Source organism: Lontra canadensis, unplaced genomic scaffold (genome assembly GCF_010015895.1).
Source record: "Lontra canadensis isolate GAN:19392208 unplaced genomic scaffold, GSC_riverotter_1.0 scaffold10, whole genome shotgun sequence".
Lineage (NCBI taxonomy): Eukaryota > Metazoa > Chordata > Mammalia > Carnivora > Mustelidae > Lontra > Lontra canadensis.
In genome coordinates this window covers 8,721,427-8,736,277 of record NW_022631004.1, presented here as the reverse complement: position 1 = coordinate 8,736,277, position 14,851 = coordinate 8,721,427, and the positions used below count along the sequence as shown (strand labels likewise).

The 14,851-nt window shown below is 37.2% G+C and overlaps 1 protein-coding gene across 1 annotated transcript in view; it reads right to left on the bottom strand.

Annotated features, from left to right (window-relative positions):
• NR3C2 (nuclear receptor subfamily 3 group C member 2) overlaps window positions 1–14,851 on the bottom strand; it is a 330,198-nt gene that overhangs the window by 84,875 nt on the left and 230,472 nt on the right. Inside the window, exon 4 of the mRNA XM_032855551.1 lies at window positions 11,820–11,936. Within this exon, the coding sequence (XP_032711442.1) occupies window positions 11,820–11,936 (117 nt within the window). The remainder of the gene's footprint in view (window positions 1–11,819; window positions 11,937–14,851) is intronic.

Sequence of the window (14,851 nt, the reverse complement as noted above, 5' to 3'; positions counted from 1 at the left end):
GAGATTATTCTCTGCCTCCTCATCTCCTCCACTCATGGCTCCCCAGAAGACAACTCTAGGGCCCTTGTTTCAGACTTGTCCTCTCTCAGGATAAGAAACCAACATTCATTCTTTGCATTTTGAACACTCTGCCCCCCATATTTGTAGCATTTAAGTGTATAACTTATAAAGTACTGCTTTGAAAAGCACAGACCACTAAAGTCAGTGGACTAAAAGTTAACATGGCCCTCTGTAAGTCTGTGTTAGGGTTAACAAGGAAAATACAAATATGTTAACTTAAAGTATCATTTTTAGGGGACTTCCCCCAATAAAGAAATATTTTCTAAATGCTTAATGATTTTCTTGAGAAAAAGAAAAGTAACACTAAATAGAAAAAACAAAACAAAACAACAACAAAAAAACCTAAGGTGCTTAAAAAAACCAAACAATGAAAGGGTTTGCTTATGCTAAGAAAACTGCTACCAATGTTCTAGTAACCCCTAGAAGAGTTGTTTTCAGCTCTAGTGAACTGATGCACAATGTAGGTTTTTTCAAAGTAAAGATACCCATGCTCCTTAAGATTTACTGCATGAGGGCTCTGGAAGCAGGGCAAGGGCGAGTGTGAATCTGATATGCAGCCAGAACTAAGAACGACCACCCTAAAATATCCCTTAATTGCAGAGTCCTCCTGGGCTTCCTATCTTTCTTCTGCATAATCTTTTGAATGTGGCTTAAAATTTCTAACCTGACTCAATTTAGCTTATCTAAATATATGAGTATATACAGGATGGGAAGTTGTTTTTATTCTATAGGATTTAAAAGAAAAATTAAAAAAGCGAGTTGGGGTGCCTGAGTGGGTCAATCAGTTAATCGCGCAACTCTTGATTTTGGCCCAGGTCATAATCTCAGGGTTGTGAGATCCAGCCCCACGTCAGGTTCCACGGCGGGCATGGACACTGCTTAAGGTTCTCTCTCTCCCTTTACCTCTAATCCTCCATCCCCACCCATTGGAAAAAATAAATAAATAAATAAAGGAGCTAATTAAATATGCAAATGTTTCTAAGTAATTATCATGAACTGCCAAATGAAGGTGAAACTGAGTTTTCACTGGTGAACTACTCTAGTTTTAGAATCAAGAATGGCTAGAGGTATCTGGGTGGCTCAGTAGGTTAAGTGGCCCAGGTCACAATCTTGAGGATCTTGCCGTCATGGGATGGAGCCCTGCATCACGGTCTGCTTCAGATTCTCTCTCCCCCTCCAGCTTACACTCTCTCTTTTTCTCAAATAAATAAAATCTTAAAAAAAAAAAAAGAAAATAAGAAAGAATGGCTTGATCTGGCTATTTCTAAATTAAGAAAAGTGTGTGAGAAAAGAAATCTTAAAGAATTAAAAACATTACAAAAAAGGTTCTTCATAACAGTTTGTCTCCTGACTTCTCTGGCAGTTGTTGAAGGTGAGTTCTGAAGTTTCTGGGGAATCAGTAACATGCTAGTGTGGTTCAGGAACTGAAGGGAGCGGGAAGAAGGTTAGCTTCTAGAAAGTGGCTTCCAAAGTTCCGGCCTTTCTCTACAGATGTTTCCTCTCATGTTACAAGAGCTACAAAAGAGATAAGACATGGAATGTGTTCTCAGGAGACTAACCAGAGCTGCCTCAGTTGTCCTCAAACTAGAAATGATGGAAAATCCTCTAAGATGGCCAGAAATCTTCACGATAAAGTCAGTTTAATTTTTTGGCAAGAATGTGAAGGGCCTAATCTCATAATTTGAGTTCAGGGAGCAGCATCAAGTGAAGATAGGTGCTGAAATTGGAACCGGGGTGGTGTGCAGTGGGAAAGGGCTGTGTGGTCCTTTTTTTAAGGCTTCACGATGCAGAGCTGCTCCTTTCCAGACAACGTCCCACACAAGGATGGAAAACTGCCATAAAGCCATTTGGTGGGATCAATGCACAAAGAAAGCAACCAGAATGCACCACATATCAAGGGGCAGAGTCATGGGAAGTCATCTTAAGGGGCCGCCACGTTGATCGATAAATACGAATCAACAAGTTAGTGGATAATACCACTCCAAGGCAAAGACAAAGAACTCCAGGGATCTGTGCCACCGTCAACACTAATGGTGCTCTTAAGTACCCTGCTGCAATTCTTAATGCTTATCTGGCCCATAATAAATTCTTCATTCTTAAAGATTAGGTCTTTGAAAGCAAGGCCAGTGCCTGCCTTCTCATGCCACACTGGCGACATCATGGGGGGATATCGGAATTTCAGAGGCACGTGATACAGGTTTGCTGAACAAATCAATGAACAGATGCAGCAAAGATGCCCTTTTATAGAGTATGATTCTCTCCTACACAAACTAGATTCATCTTAATATAAAATATAAAAGATAAGTATATGGTAACAGAGTAACTGCTTATCTTTATCACTACTAAACATATTTCATATTATTATCCTCTCAAAACAAATACTGTACAAAACATTAAGGGAGAAATAGACAACAATTACATTTTGGAGTTTCTTATTTTTATGACCTAACTCAGCAACTGCCTTTATATTGTTGTTGATAGATCATCTTTTCAAAATAATGAAGCAGCACATTCCGAAGAAACCATTTTTGTTAGCTTTGCTAGTTCAGCTTTTAAGAGCCTCTCATTAAAATGTAAATCATTATTTTTTAATCAGTAAATAAAGTGCTCAGCAAACGTCCATCTTTATTCTCTCAATATATTAAAGAGAACTATTACTTTATTAATCACTGTAGTATGTATTTTATAATTCAAAAAATCAATAAAAATATTTTAAAAATCTGTTGGAATTGGGTTAGCCTTTAAAAGGTATGTTATCTGTCCCAGAAAAATCATCATCTTAAAAGATACTAATGATACTAAATATACATATTACTACGAAAGGCTGAAGAACTGTTGGCAAGTTAGCTGGATGGTTTTTTGTAGAGGTAAGGACAGGGGACTTTATTGTAACATAACTAGTTTCCGCTCCCCATCTTCCCACTCGTAACATTTTACTATGAATACGGGGAGAAGATACTTATTCAGAAAGCCAACAAACAGATGACCATTAGTCTCTAGGTTTTCAAATGGAAAAAGATCAAGTTACATGGCTTAGTGGACATACCTGTTCAGTAATTTTAACTTCATGAAACCAGTGTTTGAGGTAATAAAGTGAATCCTACAGAACAGATGGGGACTTTACCTAGAAAGACTGTTCACCCCTTCCTAAGTTGAATGAGTATGGTAAACCTATGATGCTTGATTTTAAGGGTTTCATTTCTCTAATATTTCCTTAGCCCTTATTCCCTACCTTTCCTTAACCCCAGAGCTCATCCTCTCTCCTAGAGCCTGTCATTTAGGGACAGAGAACAATTGGAGTATAGAGAGAGATGTTCTACAAGAGAATGTATACTTTACACATTGATTCTTTTTTTAGTTAAGATTTTTTATGTGTGTATGTGTGGTTTTTTTTTTGTTTGTGTATTTTTAAAGTAGCTATGTCAAAAATTCTTGAACTCCGAAATAAAGCCTTAGTAGTTGTGTTCCAAGAAGCATGAGAAGTTATTTTCCTTTATCAATTTGCTAACTAAAAACAAATGCTTTTTTACTCTTAAATGTATGGATAACTTATAACATGTGAATAAAAATCAGAGTTGAAAAAATTAACTGATTTAAGGGATTCTCTACAATTAACAGATGACTGTAATTGTTACGAGTTTGTACTGAATCTATTACACTATGACTGCTATCTATACTTCCAATTCCTTTCTGAAAAATGGGATCAAAATGTTTCTTGTCAAAAATCATCAAGTGTTGTGCTCCAGGGGTCTATAACCTGCCACACCAACCTGGGTAGGTAGGGGCAGCAGAGGCAAAGACCTCTGGAGGACCCCACCCAACCAGAAGGTCCATTCTGGTAGGGATCAACCAATCAGCCCAGATCCTTTCTTGGGAAGTTTGAATACAGGATACTTAGGTGACAATGAAGCTGAGAGACAGAGAAGGCAGTACATAGAGACAAGTGTAGTGAAAACCACGAGTAAGCTAAAGCACCTAGTGAGGGAGAAAAGAACAAGCCATAAAAAGAGGGGAAAAAATTTAAAGAGAAAGCCCTAGAAATTGAAAACTTGACGTGTCCAAAGAATATCCCAGTATTTCCCAAAGACTAATTGTGAAACCAACAATTTTCTTAAAATAAAACTCTATCTCCTGAGGTAACTTCAAAGAGTGTAACAATATGAAGCTCCAGGAACAAAACAAAACCGAACCCAAAACTCCCCATAGTTTATCAAAGAGTTAGAAAGCAAGTGTGTATTGCAGAAAATACCAGTGAGTGTATGAAAGGCTGCTGTAGTCCAGCTGAAAGAGAGACTGTACACGTGAGGCGCTGCACAGGACAAAGGGCCAGCTCTGACGCTGGGTCTCTGGAGATCACTGTGGCCAGTGACAAGTTAGCCTGGCCCCAAGAGGTCAAGACTAAGCTCTCCCACTCATTAAATAAGAGGTAGTGACAACCTACAAGGAGAGACCACAAATGAAAAAAAAAAGAAAAGAAAAAGAAAAAGTTAAAGGAAACATGGACGTAACAACGGGCCTCTGCATACCAAGCAGAATTTTTCCAACATCTCTGGGTTATATATTTAAAAAGACAGAAGGGAAGCAGCCTACTTTAGTAAGCTTGCCAAGGCCCAAGTATGTCCCTACAAATGTGTATATTCTTGGGACAGATGAACCTTTGAATTGAACGCCTCTACTACTTCTAAGGTGTCATCAATCACAAAATAAGACCCCAATATAATTAAGAGTATTGTGAAACTAACAAAAATTAAATGCACATATTGACTGCAAATTATATAATCATAATAGCTAAAATCTGAAAAGAAGAACATGCCTTGGAATTGAAGAAATACAGTAAATCTTTAAATTCTGCCTGCTTTGGGATCAATCCTGAACTTTCCTCCATGAAATTTTGCAGGGTAAAAATGCCAGTTGTTCAATTCAAGTTATATTACTGAGACAATTAATACGGCTTAACTTATACATGAAGATTAAAAAGAAACATACTTTCACTGATTTATAAAAATGTGTTATTTTCCCCTCCAGTTTACTGTTCAACAGTCCCACTGAAATTCTTATTGTCTACAAGCAAGAGGAATTGGAAAGAAAAAAAAAAAAAAAAAACCCCGAGGAATGGTATTTCTTCATAAAACTTAGTACACTTGGGCTTTCTAAACTTTTACAGACTACTGCATATCCTGCCTCGGGAGACCCTTAAAGATATAAAAATTGTTTTTCTTATTGGATTTCAGATATTAAACCTACTCTTCACTGGCGTTGATCCTGTAATTTCTCTCACCAGACCCACAGTGCTTGTGAGTTTTGCAGGTGACCACGCCAACTAGTTACAGCAAGTCGCTGGCAGGTAAAGCCAATTTCCCTCAAGTAAACAGACCCCTCTCCTCGGGCTTGGTGCGGCAGTTATGATTCTGTCATTTTCCCATCTCTGGGTCTTTTGTTTTTCACTCACTTCTCCATTTTGGTTTTTAAAGCATTTCACAGCAGGAGATTGATTTACTGAGGTCTCTAATCTCTCTTCTCTTTTTTCCTCCTTCCTGTCCAGGGACAACTCCTTTGGTTATCTGTATATCTGATTCTCTGTGTTTTCTGCTCAATAGCAGTATTATTTTCACGTGTCCCTTCTTTTTTAGTTCAAAACTGTGAATTCTATTTTAAATTTTATTATAAAACATGCTCATATTATTAAAAAACTGGAAAGGCAAAAGAAAAACTTTGACTATACCCATTCATATATCCACTATATTTCTACATCCACTGTACTCACAAACCCAGCCATTTTTGGTACTCTATGATCTCCCCCCAACCTCTCGACTCCTGCAAGTCTTTTCCTATAGAGCTGTAATCACAAAGTAAGTAACTTAAATAATTTTGCATACTAAGTTTTCATTATTACTTTTTTTAAGAAAATTTCTGTGTTGCTATGTATTTTCATTGCCATTTTATTGGCTTACTAATATTGCATTATGTGGATGAATTTTAATTTACAGATTTTCCTCTCTTTGGTTCTATTCTCACCAAGAGTTCTTGATACAAGAGTTCTATGTTTCTTTGAATGCTGCTAGCATTACAGTTATGTTTTGTTCCGTTTTTTACCGACCTGCCTTGGCTCTGTCTCCAGAAAGCAACTTGGATGTCTACTGTTGCTTCCTGTGCCTGACATCCTCTCTTTGCATGGGGCATGGTCCATTCCAAGAGGAAAAAGTAGACTTGCCTGACAGGGCTACCCTTCAAAGGAAGGCTCCTGCTGAACTGAGTGAAAGTGATGGGTGGCGTTCAGGAAAGCTGTCGATATGCTCTGGAAGTAAACTGGAACCCAAGTTAGGAATAGCCTGTGGTTTGTAAAGTCTAATTTCTAAAGCTACAGGAAGGAAGATTTTAATATTTTAGAGTCTTCATTAAAGGAATGTGAAAGTGGACTTAGACTAGTTAATGAAAAATGAAATGGGGGGGTGTGCTTTGGAAGAGAGAAAGTCAACAGAATCAGAATCCTTACATTGCATTTTTTAAGTCTCTAATGATATGATCTTGGATTCCAAATTCCTCATCTGTAAATGGGAGGACTAGAATAGAAAAATCTTGAAGACCTCATCTGTATTCTATGGCCAGAGTACAGTCAACTGGAGATACCTTCCCCCTCCCCACACACTCATTGTTGGTCTGAGGGCCACTTGGCATTAATGCTATGTTTTATCTATTTTTGGAGAAGCTCTAAAAGACCTGTATAGATCATCCTCTTCAGAACACTGGCAAGTAAAAGTGATTAATTTCTTTGGAGAAAGCTATGCAAAGCAGTAAATTCTCATGCATATGGAACCAGGACTTTTTTAGATCTACTGATAGGGGCTATAGCAAGAGTGGCAGGCCCAGCTTGGGGCCAGGAAAGCTGTTATTTTCCTTTCAATTTCTCTGTTGACATTCTCACATCTTCTGCTATATTTTCCTTTGCATGCAGCCTAAAGCTCAGCAGGATTTTAAAGAAAAGGAATAGTACTTGTGGTAGGAAGGAGGGAGTGGATCTAGAGAAAAGGGAAGAGGCACATTTTGTGGCTTTAATTTTTGAGAACTAAAAATCTACTTGCTCTTCTTCCGTCCTCCCACTCTCTAGGGTAGAGGCCAGCATGGGGACAATGGTTAAAATTACATGCTAACCAGCTGATAAGATAGGAAAAAAAAATTATTCTAAAGTATTTTGGATTCCTGAAGCCTTTAGGACGGAAGGCTAATTTTGTTCCCAGAGTCATGGTCACTCACCAACAGAAAATGCCTTCCAAATATTACACTGGGTTGGCAACTGCCTTATCCCCCAAGAGAGAGAGAAGAGAAGAAGAGTGGATCAAAAGAAACTGGACAGCCTTGCTCTGTTAAGAACATGGGTGAGACTGGGACTTGTATAGATACAGGCTTATAATTTAACTCACATTTTTAATTTACAAAACTGCTTTATGGTAAAAGGTGAAAATTCATGTTTTTTTGAATATAATAAAAATGCTTGCATTTCTTATTGCCCACATTGAAACCAAGACCAAACCTTCAAAATAAATTACAGAAGAAAAAGAAAAAAAATTCCAACGTATGTCACCGCAACTGGATAATTAGTAGAAGTTAAGGATGTAAACTATGAGCCAGAAGTGGTTAAGTTAGAACTTGAGCCTAAAGAAAACAGTATCTTCATAAATATTAATTTCTACTCTGCCTGTTTTTGACTCAGTACTTTCAATGACAAAGATTCACAGTATGCTTTCTCTCTAGTAAAATGTTTTACCAAAACCCACAGAACCTATGCCACAATACAGAAACCAATGACAAATGACGTGAATTCTAGATCAGGTCCTGTGCCAAACCCCACTCACAGGTCATTACAGACACAAATGAAAAAGCAGGATGCTGTGAGTGCCATTAATAGACAATCTGGGCCATTTTAGAAGTGCCAATCTACAAATAGCGGACCTATGTCGAACCACAGTGATGCTCGACACAGGTTTTGATGCCAGGGACGAGATCTGAGTTCCCTGGCTCTGCGGCCTTAGGCCCATTCTTTAACCTCTCTGTGCCTCTGTGAACTCATTTCCAAAATGGACAGATTTAATAGTATGTATGACATATTGTAATGTGAGGCTTAAAAAAGGATGACACCTATAAAAGGCCCAGCAAAATGCTTAGAACACAGAAGCCCTCGAAAATGCCATTCATTCATTCACTCATTCATTCGACAAATAGCTACTGAATACCTACTTTGTGCCAGGCACTGTTCTAGACACTGGGGAAAAGGCAATGAACACAACAGACAAAAATTCTTTCCCTGCTGGCGTTTATATCTTAGCAGAAAATATCTCATTGAATAGTGCTTACAATAGTTTACTCTTAGAGCTAAATCAGTGGGTCTTGACGCTACCCAGGGTACATTTACCAAAGTCTGGAAACATTCTCGGTTGTTACACCTGGGGTGAAGGGACTGCTCTCGGCATTTAGTAGGTATAGACCAGGGATGCCGATCACAAATGACCCAAAATGTCAAACACTGCAGATGTTGAGAAACCCTGTTTTACAGGTTATGGATGGGCTTGGTTAACCCTTAACAAAACCCTACAAGGTAGGAATTATAAATATGGTTATTTTGTTATTTTATAACAACTAACAGTACTTATATTTTATAGAGTATAATTACATGACATTTATATAATATTTATGTATTAAAGTTTCATGGTGTTTATAAAGTACAAAATATATATACAGGCACTTTAAAAGATACCTCAGTAGTGTGCAAGTATATTTAAGTTCCGATTTTGGAATTTACAAAATCGATTTAAAATTTATTTTATAACCAATGGCTGTACCCTTGTGCCATCTAGATCTTAAATGATTAATTTCTCCAGTTCTCACTCACATGCTTAAGGAGGTGATCTTTGTGCCACATTTGCACTGATTCAGACAATAGAACAAGAGAATAGTGTGGTATACTAGAAGCACCAGAGCAAGAATCCAGAGCTAGAAGACCTATGTTCATCATGTCACTGGCTGTGGCATTTTTAGGCAAGTCACTTAGCCAGTCTGGGCTGAGATTTACTATCAGCAAACGTGGAGCAAAAACGTCTTTCAGATCATGTGTGAAAGCGCTACGGACATCGCAATGAGCACTGCCACCACCCACCAAACCACTGACATGTACTGAGTGATCACTTTTTTTTCACTGCACACTGACTCGGTCAACCCTCATCACAGCCTATGAGGTAAGCATGCCAATTACTGCAAGCTGAAGATCAGGAAACATGGCACGGAAAGGTGGTAACTTGCTTGAAGTTACAAGGTCAGGAAGTGGTAGGGCAAGGGCTCCTACCCAGGCAGTCTGGCTCCAGAACCCATCCTCTTAAACAGCACGAGTCTCTCCAGCTGAGCTGTTATGGAACATCTTCCGGCCCCACTCTGACATGAGCAGCCTCAACTGGCCATAGCCTATACTCCTCCCAATTTCTAAGAGTCGCTCTGCTCTGTGTGCTGCCATGTTTACTCCTAAGTCCTGACTAGTGGCCAGTTGCATTTACCAAAGCAAAAAAGAATGAAGTCTCATTTCTTTTTCAAATTATTTTATTTCTTTTAAATTGGTAGTATATACACAATGCATTAAACACAATACAAAATTCAAAGGCACGGAGGATAATAGTGACGATAATTCTCCTTCCTATCCTTGTCTCCTAGCTATCCACTCCTTTCTACTGAGACAACCAGCATTACCAGTTTCTTATAAACTATTCCAGAAATGTTCTATACAATATATATTCTTTTTCTAAAAGAGTTAAATCACTTGTAGTAGGCAAAACATCCTATACTACAATCTTATTTTTTTCACTAAACAATATTTTGGAGATCAATCCATACAGAGCTTCCTTTATTGTCTGAAGAGGATCTGTAATTTATTTAACCAATCCTGAACATATGAATATTTAATGTATTTCTGATGGTCAGCAATATTATGATATCTTATGAATGTACCATTTCTTATATTGCAAAAATGTACTTAGGACTCATTAAGTCAAGGGATATATGTCCTTTACCATTTTACTGAAATAACTGAATCACTCTCTATACGGGTTGTATTACCTTATACTTCCACCTAAAATGCAAGAGATCACCATTGAATTTTACTTTATTTCTATATCATTAAACAATATATCATAAAAATGTTTTATTTTTGGCATTTATAAGAAATTTAACTCATATTTTTAATTTGCATTTCTGTTACGATTAGATTGAGAATCTCTTCATGTGTTTCAAGAACCAATTATATTTCTTTTGTCTACAAATGTTCTGTTCATATCCTTGTTTTGTTCAATCTCACTGTTTTTTTTTGTTTGTTTTTTGTTTTTTTTCCGAGAAGGGGACAGGAAGAGGGTAGGAGTGGGTGAGGGAGAGAGAAAAATCTTAGGCAGGTTCCACACCCAGCACAGAGCCTGATGCGGGGCTTGATCTCACCACCCTGAGATCGTGACCTGAGCCGAAATCAAGAGCTAGATCCTTAACCAACTGAGCCACCCAAGCACCCCTCAGTCTCATTTTTATAATAAGTTGGTTTCTTTTTCCTATGGAATTATAGGAGATTTTTATGCAAAAAATAAACCCATTATCTATAAGTTGCCAGTACTTTCCCCCAGTTTCTTATTATTTGCCTTTGTAGTAATATTTGATTTGTAAATAGTGTTGATTTCCTTAATTCTCTTCTTTCATAGCTTCTGAGTTTTCTACTTAGAAGGGTCTTTTCCACTTGGAGAGTATAAAAAAAATCCTTCTTTTCTTTTAGTACTTCTATGGCTTTATTTCCAAGTTTAAAACTTTAAAAGATTACAATTTATTTGGGTGGGTAGTATGAGATTGGACTCAATTTCCTTGTTTTCCAGATGGCTTCCCAGTTGTCACAATAATTTCTGTAGAATAATCTATCCTTTTACCACTGATCTGGAATGACAACTTTATTATATACAAAATTCTCATATTATTTATTTCTTTGAATTTCTGTTATTGTCTTACAATCAATAAATAAACAGATCATTTTAATTATTATAGTTGTATCATATGTTTTACTATCTGGTAGAGGTAGTCGACCTCATTATTCATCTTTCCAGAATTTTGCTGGCTGTTCTTTGGGAACTTAGAATCATCAGTTGGTAATTTTGTTAGGATTGTGTTATATTTATAAATTCATTCAGAGAAAATGCATACCTTTAGCAGGCTGAATCTTCCCATCCATGGACATCACATACTTTTGTGTTTGGCTCAAGTCTTTGAACCATCCCTCTCCAGCCTGCCCTCCTCCAGCCCCATCTTTGGGTGGGCTACTGTGACATTTTTAAGTTTTTTCATATAGGTCTTCATTTATTACATTTATTCTTAGAGTTAGAATGTACTCCTGTCTGGCTAATATTATCACATGCAGGGCTTATTTCTAAACAGACACTGTAATAAAAACTGTTAGTTATGGTTTCATATAAAAAGTCATTCATTTTTGTTTTGGTTTTGGTTCTGTTCTGAGTTCTTGAAACCTTAGCAAACTCAGGGTTGAAAACTTCACTAGGACCATAGCCACATAACATACTTCTTTTAAACTCCTGCTAAGAAAGAAATACTAAAATGATTTATCACAAGCTTATGAGATTTTTAGAAAGCTTTGCTCCATGTTAGTTTTATCTTATATTTTGGGAGTATACAGAGCTTAGCAGTGTTATGTTACATATTAACAATTTTTATTGAACTAAAAACACAAAACTTACCTCCTAAATTCATTCCAGCTTGAAGACATTTCTGAAGTCTGCAGGCAGGACAATTCTTCCGTCGAATCTTATCAATGATACAATCATTTCTTCCAGCACATAAATAGTTGTGTTGCCCTGAATAACCAAAAAACAAAAAAACAAAAAACAAAAACAAACAAAAAAAAAGTCAAAATAAAGACTACTTCACTAATATAAAGTACTAATAAGTATAATCAGAATACGAAACTTCATCTTTCCTGCCCTAAAATTTCTTCTTCAGAAAAATAGAAGAGGAATAAGATTTACAGGTAATATAGGTATGGGCATGGCCAGTTTAACACAGGTGAGATTTTAGATTACAGATAAGAGTAATACTGCATTTATTTCTAACTGACGTTCATATACATGGAGCCACGCTCCCCCACACTGAAATTATTGGTAGCTGCCCAATCCCTCTCAGGCAATGGTGCAATTTTTATTTACACATCACAGCAGTAACAGAGTGGATTGTTTGAAGGCTCTCCTGCAGTTGCTGGAGTTGCTATGCTGCCCACCATTTACACACAGGTGATTTCAGTGGGAAGACCTACAGATTATATAACTGTAAATGTTTAACTGTAACTGTTAACAATATTTAATAAATATTTATTATATATTAATAAATAAATATCTAACAATATTTAACTGTAACTTTAACTGTAACAGTTAAATGTTTAACTGTAGACCAAACTGTAATTTAAAATATTCAGATGTGGGACTATACTCAGAGAGAGGGATCTACTAGCAAAATGTGAAATTGTAGCCTAGTGCTATTATTAATTAATTTATTTCAAAAGATTTATAGAACATCCACTAGGTACCAGGCACATAGCAATGAATATGAGCAATGAATGAGATGGTCAGAAGTCCCTGCTATTATTAACTTTCATTCAACTGGGAGGAGACAGTCAACAGACAAGGTGATTAGGTAAAATATACAAATGCTGGACAGCTGTAAGTGCTAGGGAAAGGGCATATAACATGGTGGAGATGTGGGAGGATGCTGGCATTTTAAAAAGAGTATGGAAGGACTTACTCAAAGATGCTTTAAATAGAGGTCTGAAGGAAGGAAGGCACTATGTGGACATCTTGGGGAGAAAAATACAATACACAGAGGGAAAAGTAAATAAGCTAGGGGCGGGGCTGGGGAGGATTCCTGGCATGTTTAAAGAACAGACAAGTATGAAAGAACAGAAAGAATGAATGGAAAGTAAGAGATAAGGAAAAAGAGTTAATGTGAGTTAGATCATACTGGGCCATAGTAAAGATCATATTTAAGACTTGGACTTTTAGTTTGAGTGCAATGGGAAGCTTTGAGCAGAGAAATGACTTGATGTGATTTACATTTAGCATGATCACTCTGGCTGTTATGTTGAAAACGGACTCAATGGATGGAGACATGCAGGAAGAACAGGGGTAGAAGACTATCACTACAATCCAGGGGAGAGATGATTGTGGGTCAGGTCAGTGTGGTAGCACGGACAGTGGTGAGAAGTGGTCAGATACATTTTAAAGGTAGAACTGCTAGCATTTGCTGATAGATCAGAAGAAAAAGGGGAGGTAGAGGCATTAAGAGTCTTGGGTGAACCCTTAAGAAAAATGAAAATGCCATAAATTAAAATGGGGAAGACAGTAGGAGCATGTGGTTTATGGGAAATTACCCTAATTCAGTTCTGGACATGTTAAGTTTGAGATGCTTGAGAAGTTTCTAAGCGGATGTGCCAAGTCGGCAGTTAGATACACAGGTCTGGAGTCAGGGAGAGGTCTGGGCTGGAGGTATAACAGCGTGCAGTCATTATTTTAAGCCATGAGACTGGATGAGATCATATGGAGAGTGAGCACAGACTGGAAAGAGAAGAGGTCTGAGGACTGAGTCATGGGTCACTGAAAACATGCAGACAAAGAAAGGAGAGAGGGAATTTCATCGATTGCTATAAAGCAGTGAACAGGATTTAAGCACTCCCTTCAGCTTAGGACTATATGCTCCCTTGGTTGAGACTTACTAAGTAAATTACAGTAAATACTCAATAAAAATAATGTGTGTTGCTTAATGTAATTGAAATAATTTAATCTAGAGCACATTCTCAGTAACATTATGGTAAATCTTAGTAATAATAACAATAAACAGTACTAGAATAGGGAAATCTATCAAAGTAAAGAAATGAAAACCTACCATTATAATAATCTAATGACTTTTTAAAAAATTGGAGGCTCTTAGTGGATATAAGTAAGTATAGATAATTACACAAAGGCAATCAATACGCATGGTAAAGACCGTAACTGATTCATATAACATTTCACGATGCTGTACAGTATCTTAAGTAATTGGTTACCACCTTTAAAATAAAATTTTAAGATCCTATTATAGCACTATCTTATTTAAGCCTTACAACAACCCTATGACATAGAAGGCCAATATTATTAATGCTATTTGCTCACAAGAAGAAACTCATGCTAGCACTGGTAAAGTGACTTCCCCAAATGGTGGAACTGGAAAAATTCAGGAAGGCTGACAGTATCAGTGTGCATTAAGGGCCAGAGTCTTAAACATCAACTTGCAATATGATTTACTGGTGGTCCAATGGGAGGCTAAAAGTGCTCTTTGGAACTGAGAAGCAAAAGAACGCTATTTGAATGAGGAACACTCTATCCGTCCGTATATCCAGTGACAACCAGCATTATGTGACTTTTGCATGGTGTGAAATTGAACACAAAACCAAAGATTTATCTATGACTCACACTGAACTGAACAAACTTTAAAGTCCAAAGAGAAAACTAAATGTAATTTTAATTGGTTTTAATTCAGCAAGTATTCACTGGGAACCTACTATGTGTGCAAGGCTGCCAGACATTTGCATAAAGGGCTGGGGTAATCTAAGGTTCTTTTCCACTTCTGCCAATGTGCAGTAAAATGTGACTAAGTCTCTTAGATTGCATGCATACAAGAATGCATAAGAAATGACCACTGTCTTCCGTACACACTAGAAGATTTTCTTCTTTGGATATTCAAA